The 13572-nt window shown below is 49.4% G+C and overlaps 2 protein-coding genes across 3 annotated transcripts in view; one reads left to right on the top strand and one right to left on the bottom strand.

The window, feature by feature from the left end:
• The first annotated feature begins 503 nt into the window (after positions 1–503).
• gpr151 (G protein-coupled receptor 151) lies at positions 504–1757 on the top strand. Its single transcript, XM_063000222.1, has one exon. It carries the CDS (start codon positions 504–506, stop codon positions 1755–1757), a length of 1254 nt encoding a protein of 417 aa, XP_062856292.1.
• A 2005-nt stretch (positions 1758–3762) lies between these two features.
• The window catches only part of tcerg1a (transcription elongation regulator 1a (CA150)), a 23029-nt gene continuing 13219 nt past the window's right edge, over positions 3763–13572 (bottom strand). The window contains exons 11-20 of one of the 2 annotated variants that reach the window (XM_063000923.1): positions 13345–13480; positions 12494–12583; positions 11474–11592; positions 10930–11080; positions 9397–9561; positions 7279–7461; positions 6058–6234; positions 5883–5969; positions 5675–5775; positions 3763–4579 (exon numbers count right to left, since the gene is read on the bottom strand). In XM_063000923.1, the coding sequence (XP_062856993.1) occupies positions 4378–4579; positions 5675–5775; positions 5883–5969; positions 6058–6234; positions 7279–7461; positions 9397–9561; positions 10930–11080; positions 11474–11592; positions 12494–12583; positions 13345–13480 (1411 nt within the window). In that variant the 3' untranslated portion in view covers positions 3763–4377. The remainder of the gene's footprint in view (positions 4580–5674; positions 5776–5882; positions 5970–6057; positions 6235–7278; positions 7462–9396; positions 9562–10929; positions 11081–11473; positions 11593–12493; positions 12584–13344; positions 13481–13572) is intronic. The other variant, XM_063000924.1, reaches the window with a different exon arrangement.

The raw sequence follows: 13572 nt of genomic DNA, 5'->3' as shown, positions 1-13572 counted from the left end.
ATATCATATAAATACTGGCTATACTAGTTTTCCGTTATGGAAACAAGCAGTTTATGGATGATGCTGAGGAAACAAGGAGTTTATGGATGAGGAGGATGATGATGATGATGCTGAGGAGGAGGATGATGATGATGATGCTGAGGAGGAGGATGATGATAATAGTTCCTGATCTGTATCCTCAGATTTACGCGGTGACGCTTCAGACCTGCGGCTCTTGTGCGGGTGCAGCTCTAATTATCACTAATTATCCTCGAGGATCCGCGGTGTTCAGGTGTAAATGAAAGCAGGTTACCGACAGGGGGTAACGGGTGGGTGGGTGTTTGGGTGTTATGGGGAGGGGGGATTATGAAGGGCGGAGTGGAACCAGCCTGTCAGTCAAACTGCGCCTTTATAAAACCGCGCAGAACCGAACCGTGACCGTGAGACCGTGAGACCACCGAAGAGTCGCTTCTGATCCGCGATCACACGAGACTGAAGTTTTGGGTTCAGGTCAATCTGTGGAAATGGAGAAAGTTCCGGACGGGAACGTGAGCGCGGAGAACAGCACAGTGAACCGGCGCTCGTTTCTGGACAGGGGTGCGTATCAGCACCTGTACCCGGGGGACCTGAGGGTGCTGGTCCCGGTGCTGCTCAGTGTGATCTGCGTGCTCGGATTTATCACAAACGCCACCGCGGTCGGAGTTCTGGTGGGTAACGCGCGCAAAAGTAAGCTGTCCCTGATTAACGCGCTGATCCTGAACCTGCTGATGGCGGATGTTCTGCTGGTAGGGTTCGCGGTTCCGTTTAAAATCACCGCGTTTTCCCGCGCAGGCTGGACTCTGGGTCTGATGGTGTGTAAAACGTGCGACTGGTTCGTGCACGCGTGTATGGCGGTCAAGAGCTTCACGGTGGCGATCATGGCGAAGGCGTGTTACAGGTATGTGAGCAACCCGACCAAGCCGGTCTCCATCAGGCTCAAGAGCATCATGGTGCTCCTGATCTTCTCCTGGTTTTTGGCGTGCGCGCTGCCGGTGCCGCACTGGCTCTTCGCGGAGCTGCAGAGTGAAGATGGAAGGCTGCTGTGTGTCCAAGTGGTGCCACCTGACGCGCGGAACTTCATGTCTGTGTACGTTAAGGTGTACCCTCTGGTGGCTTTCTGCGCGCCCTTGAGCTTTGCCCTGCTTTACTTCTGGCGCGCTTATGGACGATGCCAGCGCAGATGCACCAAGACGCAGAATCTCCGCGCGCAAATCCGGTCGCGCAAACTGACACTGATGCTGTTCGGTCTGACCGTGGCCATGGCCAGCATGTGGCTCCCACACTGGGTGTCGTGGGTGTGGATGCGTCACGCAGCGGACAGTGATGGTCCAGCACCGCCCGTGTTGTTCTCAGTAGCCTCGCAGGTTCTGATGTTCGGCCTGTCGCTGGTGAACCCGCTCATAGTTCTCGCGCTGTCAGAGGAGTTCCGGGAGGGTTACAAGGACCTGTGGAGGAGGCTCACACTGCGCAAACACCCACCCAAACAGCCCAAACCAGGGCCACACGCCCCCACTGCGCCCCGGTCACCCACCCCTAGACCTGAAGCTTCTGCACATTTTCCCCCACTGACACAACCTGACCAGCCACCGGTGGAGGAGAGTTCTGGTGATGGTAATAAGGATGGTGTGGTGCTGCCCGATGTCGAGCAGTTCTGGCACGGGCGCGAGAACGACTCCATGTCACAAGAAAATGACCCGGTACCCTGGGAGCACCAGGACCCGAAAGATACCAAGCAGTAAGACTGGCGTTCAGTTAATGAAAAAAAAATGTATTTAAAATTATACATAAAATCTGGACTTTTAAATTTGGTTAACAGAAGTTGTGGAGCGCACCCTATGGTGCACACACCTGCAGTTCCCACCACATGGCAACCCAATCTCACAGATCAAATTACCCACACCTAGGGGCAGCAAATCCTCCTGTTGTGTGTTTTTATTGTGTGTATTGTTTGGAGGCAGACTGTTGGAGAACATGCAAAACTCCTCATAGACAGAGAATGGAATTTAGAATGGAACCCTGGTATCCAGACCCATGTCGCTATGTGGCACCTACTGAACCACATCACTGTTTTTATTTCGTTAGCAGAGGTTAGTGCAGTGGGTAGTGTCAGTGCTGTACAGCCTCAGACACTCAGGTTTGATCTGAAGTTACTGTCTGTGGATTTCAGCTCATCCCCACCCGTGGTGTCAGTGAGAGTGAATGGATAAACGTCTGATGCCCTGTGATTGACTGGTGCCCAGGTACCCGTCACCCTCTGTGTTCTGTAATATGATTAGAGTGAATATGATCTAACGGTCTGATCAAATCTAATCCACATCAGAACCATCAGAACCACTTCGTCCAGAAAACCAGCTAAAATCATCAGTGCACCACCTTCACACCCACAGCACACAATCCACCTTCTGCATGTTTTTGATAGGCTGGATTATAGGGCAGTGCACCGTAAAATGTAAAAATCCTTCCAGACAGTAACAGGAGGCGAGTACAGAACCCAGGTCCCCAGGACCGACGCTACTGTGCAGCATCTACACTCCAGTTCTAGAGTTCTTATTACATTCTGCAGGTCACATTGACATCACGAATTAATTAATCACCCACTCACTCACCCAGGGAGTTTAGAGCAGCGGATCCACCTTCTGCATGCTCCTGGTACCCTGCAGGGGTTCTGATTGGGGGGCGGGGGTTCCTGTGACCTCACATGACCTTAGCCCGAATCTGCACTACTCAGGGGGCAGAAACTTTTCCTCACATCAGAACCTGAGCGTCTGAGTAAAGTGTTGTGAATCCACGTGTGTATAAATTGTATTAATCGTGAGTTATTGTGAATAATATTAATGTTAGAAATGATTCTAGAGAAGCTGCTTCTATTTTTTAGCTCTTTAGTGCAACAATCAGCAGAATTTTATCAGAATGACTTTATTAGACGAAGGTTTTCTGTGTGAAATATAAAATAAATAAATAAAAAGATGTAAATACGTTTCTGTAGGATCAGTGATGTAAATTGTTTTGAATTTCTTAAGTTTATTCTTTTATTTGTTGCAATTTAAATTTAATCTTAATAATAAACGTCTGATTAAAGATGTAAAATATCTGAACTGTTCTTTATCGTGTTTGTTCTGATGTTCTGAATTAATTGTACATGTGAGACGTGCTCTGGATTTTTTGGGTGGTGCTTTTCTGTACCTGCATTTATGAACATAATAAAAATAAAATATATAAAAAATTATAAAATTAATTTGTTTTCCACCGAGTTTCTTTTTATTTCAGGTCCTGATTTACAGAAATGCTCAATCACTCACCATCTTAACCGCTTATCCAATCAGGGTCGCGGGGGGTGCTGGAGCCTATCCCAGCTTTTTAATGGGCGCAAGGCACACAGTAACACCCTGGACGGGGCGCCAGTCCATCGCAGGGCATACACACACACACACACACACACACACACACACACAAACACACCACTTATAGGGCAATTTAGTGTCTCCAGTTCACCTCACTTACACGTCTTTTTACTCTGGGAGGAAACCCAAGCAGACACGAGGAGAACATGCAAACTCCGTGCAGAAAGGACCCGGACCGCCCTGCCTGGAGATCAAACCCAGGACCTTCTTGCTGTGAGGCGACAGTGCTACCCTTTCACCCTTTGCGCCACCATGTCGCCCTTTACAGAAATGCTGAAGGTCCAAAAAATATTCTTATTATTTTAAATCATTACCAGAGTGAAATGAAACCTCGAGCACGCGGTTCATGAGACGACGTTTATTAAAAAATATCTTACGATTCAACCCAAATATTAAATAAAACCAGAAATAAAGCAACTGTAGGCTTCAGTAACAAAACGTCTCATCAGAGGATCAGAGATCAGAACCCACTGGATCCCACCAGATCACTGAGGTACTGAGATTAGAACCCATCAGGTCACTGAGGTACCGAGATCAGAACCGTCTGTACAGGTTAAAGCATCATGAGGTTCAGGGATGAGGCTGCAGGTTCTGATGAGGAGCAGATTTGGTGTTCAGGTGCTTCTGCGCTCTGCCACGCCCGCCCAGGGCATTTAGCCTGGCACATCATGAACACAGCTGGTCCTGCCGTGCTAATACACGTCCATCATGCCGGGGGGATCAGCTGCGTTAGCTCTGGTTTGGAATCGGGCCCCGCCCGCAGCACCACGCTAACCGTTTCAGACAGTCGTTCTGTGCAGCCACACCTGCGGCCACTCGCCCCCCACCACGGCGGTACCGAAATCTGACTGGCACCTCCTCTCTCGGTCCAGCAGAGCCTCCGAGATAAACGAGACTCTGCAGACTCAGCGGTGGACAGAGCAGAGGGTCTGAAATGTGCTGTGTGAGGGGTCAGAGGTCACTTTTTGGAGCGGCGGCCAGGCTCGAAGGCTGTAGGGGGCGGTGGGGGTCCCCTGCGCTCCAGCTCCTCCACGTACGCCGTGAGGAGTTTGTGTCGCTCCTCAGGAACGGAGTCCAGAACTAAATATCGTTTATCGTTCTGCAGGATCCGGGTCACGTCCACCAGGTGCTGATCAGAGTCCAGCATCAGCTTACCAGATCTGAGGAGCAAAATAATCCTATTTAATAATCAATACATCAGAACTGTCTCATTCTATTATATAATACATTAGAAACTGTGCATTTTCTAATGTGGCAATAGTTTAGGGAAGGCCACTTTCTGTGCACAGTCAGGTTAATAAAGACGTAGTTCGATTCTGTGGCCTACACAGAGCCCTGACCACATCACCACTTTTGGGATGAATCGGAATGTTCACAGTGAGCCAGTTGTTCTCAACCATCAGTGTCTGACCTGAACTGATTGGGCACAAATTCCCACACACACCAGGAGAGTGTAGGCTGTGGTAGCTCAGTGGTTAATTCTGTAGATGTCTATTGTAGAGAGCGCTATACAAATAAATTTGACTTGTCCTGGTTAAGGTACTCAGAAGGTTGCTGGTTTAAACCCCACCACCATTAAGTTGCCACAGTTGGGCCCCTGAGCAAGGCCCTTAAGAATCAATTGCTTAAACTGTATCAGTCATAAAAGCAAGTCACTTTAAATAAAAGCCTCTGCTAAATGCCACAAGTGTAATCTCTATATTAATGCCCAAGTCTAACAAGCTCATGCTCAGGTGTCCACATACTTTTGACCACAATGTATAGCGTCATTTAGCACAGTGCTAAAGCTTCACAGCAGTTTAACAGCAGTTCATTCGGAGTGATTCAGGCACCAAACTCTGCCCAGCACCCACGCCAACACCACAAAAGGATTTCCACATCATGTTGGAGTGCGTCTGTGGGAATTTGTTCAGTCACAAGAGCACGGAGAGTTGATGGTGGACGTGAAGGTCTGAACACAGAGGGATTAAAGCACACACGGTCACTCTGGAACAGGAAACGACCTTCAGCTGCCCTATCATGTGTGTGTGCCAGACTGTTGGAAGCACTACTATGTTCCAAACCACACACACGTGGCTCCAGGTGGAGAGGTTCAGTTACGGTTCCTACAGTAAAAGGAGCTTAAAACTTTGTTTTCTCTTCAGTTGGTAAATGATGAGAATCACTCGTCAGAACCCCGGGCGACCAGGGCAGGTGAGGGGCAGGTGGGTGGAGGTTGATGGAGGCTGGTGTAGGTTCAGCCCCCTCAGACTCACCTGTAGGTGATGAACTTGGTCTCCTTCAGCAGGGTCCTGAAGTCTGCTTTAGCCGTGATGTGTTTGTCTTTCAGATAATCTTCAAATTCTCGCTGCCGCTTCTGGAAGGAACAGAGGAGCGGATCAGCGGGAACGCTAGGCTAATACACGCTAATCATCACACACTAATCACCGTCACGTTGAGCTAGCAGCTAATAAAGATTCCTACTCGATCGCTGCTGGAGAACTTGACACAGCGTGGATCCTCTCTGATGATCCTCTTCACCTCCTTCCACGTGGACGTCAGCGTGACCTGCTGGACAGAAGCACCGTCGTTATCAACCATAAAAAACACCGAACCCAGACCGCAGAGACGGGGCGGGGCAGGGCGGGGCGACGGTTACCGTGGTTTCATCCAGCAGCTGCCGGAAGAGCTCCTTCTTTTTTTTGGCGAGAGCCTCGACGTGCTCGCTGAAGAGCCGCTCCTTCTCCTCCCGCTCTAACAGAGCACAGCACTCCCAGCGGTGGTCCTTCCTCAGGGAGCGCCGCGTCTCTGACCAGTTAGCATCCGGGGACCTCACCTGTACAGTCAGAGGAAAAACTATTCAACCCCCCTTCTGTTCGGGTTAATTAATACAGTTCCACCACCTTCTCCCATCATGCCGTTCACCTCCACACCTAATATATGAACAGAATAAACAACATGACACCACAAACAAACGAACGATGTGAATGAATTTCTGCTGGATGTTCAGGGGCATTTTGAGGTCAAGTTTTTTCCTGGTTGTAGTTTTTTGGACAGTGAGATTAAATCCTCCTCACAGCGCCCTCTGGTGGCTCAGCGGACCCAAGATACTGGAGTCCCAGCTGTAGCCCCGGACTGTCAGGGTACAGATGCAATAGGGATGGGGGCATTTCCTTCTTACTGCTGCAACAGCGACCCCTACTGTCTGCTTGAGGTGTTGGCAGAAGAGGTGGAGGAATATAAAGAGTGTAGCATGGTCCTCTGTACGTGTCTCAGGAAGTGCGTGCTTGGCTGCGGCATCCAGAGTAAAGTAAACAGGGGAGTCGGTCATATCCAAAATAGTGTTTTTGGGAGGGGGGTAAAGTAACAGGAAGAACCCAGCTGTGATGTGTTCTGTGATCAGAAGTGTGGATCAAACCCAGGTTCTCGAGGCTGGACCCACACAACCTGCTAGGCCTCTCTGGCTCCCAATGACATGCTCACACACGCTCACACACACACACACACACACACACCTGTAATCCAGGTACAGTGATGATGTCACACAGAGCTGCCAACATAATGAAGGGCTCAAACAAACGAAGCTCACAGTGCAGCTAATCACGACGCGGATAAAGAGAAGCAGCATTATTTAAACACGCGCGCACACTAGCATTAGCACAGCTGGAAATGATCTGGATGTAGAAAATAAAACGATTTAATCAGTTATTCGGACGAGATAGAAACAGCAGCTTCAGGAGGAGCTTCATCATTAACTGACTGTGTAAAATGGAAGGTCCAGCGTATCTGATTCAGCGTGGAGGAGCTCCACACACACACACACACACACACACACACACACACACACACACACACACACACACACACACACACGTCTCACCATATCAGACAGGAGAGCTTTGAAGTGCTGAACCGCTTCCTCTCGTTTGTGCTGCTCTCGCTCTCGGTCGATCTCTTTGGTCTGTTCAGAACGGAACTGCTGCACCGTCCGCTCCCGCTCCCTCAGACTGGCCTCCACCCGAGCCTGCTTCTCCAGCTCCTTCTCCTTCTCCACACTGCAGTTCTGCACCGAGGGAGAATCAACACCGTCCGTCTGATCATTACAGTGTTTATGAGTCCTGTAACTGACCATCAGTTATGATGAGGAGTCCAGTCTCAACATTTACATTTACGGCATTTGGCAGACGCTCTTATCCAGAGCGATTTACAGAAGAGCTTCCATGGTAAACATTTCATTACTCTAGTTTAAGTAAACGACAGTCCAAGAACACAAATCTGCTAAAACCTGTTAGAACCAAAGGGTTTTTTTTTTTTTTTTTGGTTTTTTTAATGAAAAAGTCTTAAAGTAACGGACAGTTAAAGCAGGACGTGTCCCAAATCACATGTTACCATAGCAAATATGTTAAATGAGTGTGTGATGAAGGGTACAGGACCACACAGTGTTGCACACGGAACACAGTTTGGGCAGCGGTCAGGTATCATAAATGTAAACACTGAACAAAAACACTGGAGTGGAGTGGACGTCTAGCAGGTTGCACATGGGGTGTGAATACTTTTGTGAGGAAGAGGTTTCAGTTCTGGATGATTTAGTGGAGATTGATGGTAAAACACTTTCTGTGTCCAGTGTGTTTGGACCAGAGGAAACTGAAGCAGTAAAAATAAACACACTCATGGTTTTACATGTTCAGCATTTAGCAGATGCTTTTACTCAGTGACTTACAGTCCTGTGTCAGTATACAGTCTAAGCGATAGAGGGTTAAGGGCCTTGCTCAGGGGCCCAACAGTGGCAACCTGGCAGTGGTGAGGCTTAAACCAGCGACCTTCTGATTACTAGTCCAGTACTTTAACCGCTGGCTTCAGCTGCCCTAAGAATGGCTTTATGTCATATATATGTACAGTATACATATATGGGGTCAGAGATTGTACAGGGCCCCTGGAGCAGACAGGGTTAGGGGCCTTAGGGCTGCATTGCAGAGCCTGGATTCAAACCAGCAATCTTCCGACTGATAGTCTAATGCTCTACCCTCGAGGCTACCGACGTCCCTTCTGAACTAAAGCAGCGCATCAGAACCAGATCAAACGTAAAGTCTACTTCTGCAGTGGAGACGCTTCTCATGTGTGGTCAGTAAAACTCCACCCGGGTTTTAGGAACTCTGTGGGCGTAACTCTGATCGTTTCTCCAGACGTGAACCAAGTCTGGACCAGGGGGACCCAAGCCCACAGGAACAGTAACATCACAGATCATTTACACATCATTTAAAGTTGGGACAACAGGACACCAGCGCATTATTACTAAAGTTCTTTATCTACGATCAGATGAAGCTGAATGTTGTTTGATCTACTCTGGTTTAGATGTTAAGTGATTTTGGCTGGGACCCCACCAGGGTGTGGTGCTTACTGATCCTATACACACCGCATTACACACCGGGGCGGTAAGAGAGATTCATGGTGACGTGATGGCTTCAGCTGGTGGATTTATACAGGAGTCAGAGTGCAAATAACATCATCGTCATCAGCATCATCATCATCATCATCATCTCCGCTTGTCCATTTCAAGGTCGTGGTGGCAACAGTAACACAAATCAATCCAGGCGTCTCTGTGCCACGTAGCTTCTACCAGCTTCTTCAGGTGTTCCCAAACCAGCTGGGAGTTTTAATCCCTACAGCAGGTCCAGGATCTACCCCGGGATCTCCTCCCAGTTCACTGTGCCTGGTGTAGCTCCAGTGGGAGGCGTCCTGAAGAAACACCCTCATCAGATGCCGAACCACTTCAACAGGTTCTTCTCCACACCAGGGAGCAGCAGATCTACTCCACACTCCTCCTGGATCACAGAGATCCTCCCCAGACCCACCAGAGAAACACGCTCATCTCAGCCGCTTGTCTCCGCGACCTTGGTACCCAGCGCTCATGACCACAGGTGAGGGTGAGGACACTGGCATTCTGTTCTGTTGTTTTCAGATGGTGTATTTATTATATACTGTATTATTTATTTATTACCTTGGTTAGCTTCTCCACGTAGCTCTTGAACAGTTCTTCTCGAGTCGCTGACGTCTCCACGGCTTTGTAGCGAGGGTCGGTCTCCATCCTCTCCTTCACTTTACTCCAGCGCTGCTGAGCGTCCACGTGGTAATCAGAGAGCAGCTCGAAGAAGTCCTGCTTCACCTGGAACCACAAACCAATCAGATGTGATCAGGAACCGAGCGGCGTTATTCTCATCATCATGAACACGCGTGGAAATGTTCGACACGTTTATAACACGCTAAGGTGACGTCATTAAATAAAAGCCTCTCATGATGAGAATATTGTTTCAGCGCTCTGGCGCCCCCTCCTGGCCGCACGACACGCACACTGGTCAAGGAGAGGACACAGGAGGACGCACGCCGCCTCTGCCAGTGTCAGTATTCTTCTGGCACCTCCACTGGACAGCAGGTGTCACTGTTGCACTGGTGAGGAGATTCTACCCTGTCAGGCAGCACCACTGAGACTCCAATCCACCCTCTGCAGGGGTCGCTGTTTCCCTTCTTTTCACCCAATTCAGTTGTCCAGTTGGAGCTTCTCTCTCTCTCACCCCCGATACAGGAGGGCTGAGGTTGTTCTGCACCCCCTGTGACACGTGCACAGCCACTGACCACTTCTTTTCACCTGAGAGGGGTGGAGTCATGTGAGGAGAGCCACACACTGCCATTCATGATCAACCACCCCCCAACAGTGCAGGCACCTCGATCGACCAATAGAGGAACCCTCCCCCTACAGTAACACAGCCAATCGTGTGTCTGCAGGTGCCCGGCAGGCTGATAGCACAGCTGGAGATCTCAGCTCTGATTGGTCGGTTTACCCCTGCACCACCCAAGTGCCCTGAAATTTAGATCTGAAGCAGTTGAGGGTAACAACTCGTCTCAACATGATTTCATACAACAGCTTCATTCTGGGGTGCCAGAAATTTCAGAATCACCCACATTAGGATTAATTCCACACATGATGTGTGTATGAGCATTAATCAAGCCAACAGCTCCATCATTACCAGCTCTGATCAAAAGTAAACGGGCGTGGCCTCACATCACGCCCACCTAGATGGTTCTGTGTACCTGTATATGATGAGGTCAGTGATTTAGGAACATGGGGGTTTAGATACCAACACGTTGACCAGCACCCTCTGAATCTCTGTGTAAGGACGTAGGTTCAGCGGGTTCTGCTGACGACCAGGCTAGGCATTAGCGCTGCTGTTAAATGAGCTCCGGGTCGCAGCAGATTGGCATCCTCTGGTGTACCCCACTCTGTGCAGGCCTCCCCCTCCACCCACACCCGCCCCCCCTCCACCAACGGCTGACATTTCCCTGCGATGAATGTTTGATAGCTGACCTTTATCTGCCGAGAGCAATCAGCGCTTCAGCATAAGCACCTCCCGCCACAAACCGCCGCCACCTCCCACTAATTACACCCAGCGCTAACCACTCCTGATGTAAACATCTGCAGCGCCGGCCTGCTCATCACCCTCGCATTCACGGTGAAGCGAACCTCACACAGACTCACCTTCTCTCCTCGGTTCCTGGAGTTCTCCTTCTCCTTCCTCCTGGTGAAGGTCATGAACTCAGTAAACATGGCCTCCCTGTCCTTCATCTTCTCTATCGCTTTGAAGCGCGAGTCTCGAGAGTGCTTCACCGCAAACTCACTGAAGGTAGTTCTGATAAGATCACACCAAAAACACAACATCTCACTAACACACGAACACACACAGACCTGTGGTAACATCTACTCTGTAGCATCTATTAGATGTTGATCTGATGGTGCGTGTGAGGGATCTATTAGATCCCTGATCAGCATAAAGACCTGAGGGACTTTGATCAGGACCAGGTGGTAACGATGGTGACGGGGGTGAGGGATAGGACTGTAAGGGTTGATCAGTAACTCTGTGAAGCAGAGCCGATCCCAGGAAAAACAAGATAACAAACAACCATATAACAGCCTGTATGAACTTTGTTATGTTCTCCCTGAGTTTCCCTACAGTGAGTGAGTGAGTGTGTGCTGCCCTGTGATGGACTGGCACCATGTTCAGGGTGTGTTTGGATGAATGAACCTGACGCCCAGCCTGGCCTCCTCCATCATCTTCCTGAAGTCGTCTTTAGCCTGCAGGATCTTGTTCTTCTTCTCCTTCCTCTCCTCCTCAGCGCGGGTCTTCACGTACTGATCAAACACCTGCACACACACATCACGCCCAGGGTCAGCACAGGTACCAACCACAACCACGGGCACTCAGAACAGAGCCTGGTACCACGCCCGGGTGGCACACGGGTGCTCTGAACATGTGAAGAGCAACTGGAGATTGAGGAAAACCAGGACAAACATCAGAAAGGGACAGTGCTGGTCTGATGGGTAGAGTTTTGGACTATCAATCTGAAGGTTGTGGGTTTGAATCCCAGCTCTGCCATGCAGCCACTGTTGGACCCTTGGGAAAGCATTTCATCATACTGTACACTATATGGACAAAAGTATTGGGACGCCCCCCTTTTAATGACAAAAAAAAAAATGTATCTGTTTCAGCCACAACAGTCACTAACAGGTGTGATAAATCAGTCATAAAAAGGAAATTACATGTTTCTGACTCTGCAGTAACAGTTTAGGGAAGGCCCTTTCCTGTTTCTGCATGATCAAGCTCTATAAAGACATGAAGCAAAGCTCCAGACCTGAGCTCAGCCACACTCAATGGAATGGGCACAAATTCCCACACACAGACACACTCCAAAGTCTTGTAAGAAGCTTTTCAGAAGAGCAGCTGTTGTTCTAGCTGATACAATCACACAGAGGGTTGTTTGTTTTAATACCTGGACGTCCGACGAGCTCACGGTCATGCGTCCAGATACTTTTGGTTATATAGTGTATATACGACAAATAAATGCATCCTAGATTATCATTATCATCATCATTGATGTTATAGAAGGTTGCTGTTGATGTGGATCCTGGATCAGAGATCCCAGCACTACAGGAACACGAACCACTGCGTCCCAGGAGGAGAACAGAACAGGTGGAGTGTGTGCGTGAGTGTGTGTGTGTGTGTGTGTGTGTGTGTGTGTGTGTGGGACAGGGTGTGTGTGTTTACCTGTTTTCGTTCTTTGGGGTTTAGTAATAGGTAGCGTGGATCAAACACGATCTTGTGAAGCTCCTTCTCCCACGTAGAGAATGCTGAAACCTGAGGGGGGGGGGGGGGGGGGAGAGAGAGTTAGACGTGGGTAGAAAAATGTGTGTGTGTGTGTATGGGGGGGGGGGGGGGGGGTTATATGGGGGGGGAGAGGTTTTTTAATGGCAGTTTACTTTAAAGTTCCACCCATTCTAATGAACAGGACGTTCAGCAGGTGAGCTCTTCAGAGCATGACCCCCCCCCACAGTGCTAAAGTCAGGGTGTGTGCTTGTTCATGTTTCATCCCCCCACCCACACCAGCAACTAATAAATAACACACACAGCGGGGCCACCCTGACACCCCCCACAGCCCTCACACTACACTAATTGGCAGGAAGACGGGGGTGTAATTAGGGAGGCTGGAGGAGCGGCGCCTGCTCCTCTTCATCTTCACAACCTGCTCCAGTTCAGGTTCCTCTAAAGCACACAGGAACTAAAGGGGGTGGGAGGGGTGATTGGGGGGGGCACCTTGATGTGTGGTCCTTTTTCTCTGCGTTTTATCTGGAGAGCTGAAGGGTGAAGACTGAACCCAGCATGACGAGGCTAACCCATGTAACTCTAGAGGGTATCTTAACGAGCATAACGAAGGTCACATGACCTTGTGATATGAGAAAAAATAATTTGTAGGGCCCCTGAGCAAGGCCCTTAACCCTCAATTGCTTAACATGTATACATTTGCGTAAGAGTAAACACCCCAGACGTAAACATAATGCAGGTGTCTGTTCTCACATGACCACAGGGGGGCAGTGTAAGGGAGGTAGAGCTGCTCGTACCCCTCTCTCTAACAGCATCTCTTTAAACTGGTTCATTCGGGTCTCCTGTGGAACCACCGCTCGCTCCCTCGCCGCTCTAAGCTCCGCCTCCATCGCCGCCTCCTTCTGCACCTCCGTCTCCTCCTTCTCCTCAATCCTGGAGTACAGAGAGGCGTAGTGTGTGTGTGTGTGGGTATAGCAAGTGTGTGTGTGTGTGTGTGTAAGCGTGTGTATAGTAAGAGTGTGTGC

The sequence above is a fragment of the Trichomycterus rosablanca genome, chromosome 8 (genome assembly GCF_030014385.1).
Source record: "Trichomycterus rosablanca isolate fTriRos1 chromosome 8, fTriRos1.hap1, whole genome shotgun sequence".
Classification (NCBI taxonomy): domain Eukaryota; kingdom Metazoa; phylum Chordata; class Actinopteri; order Siluriformes; family Trichomycteridae; genus Trichomycterus; species Trichomycterus rosablanca.
This window is presented reverse-complemented; position numbering and strand designations above follow the sequence as displayed.

Excerpts from the sequence above, each read along its gene's own strand:
- gpr151 (XM_063000222.1), top strand. The coding sequence starts at position 504 with ATGGAGAAAGTTCCGGACGGGAACGTGAGCGCGGAGAACAGCACAGTG.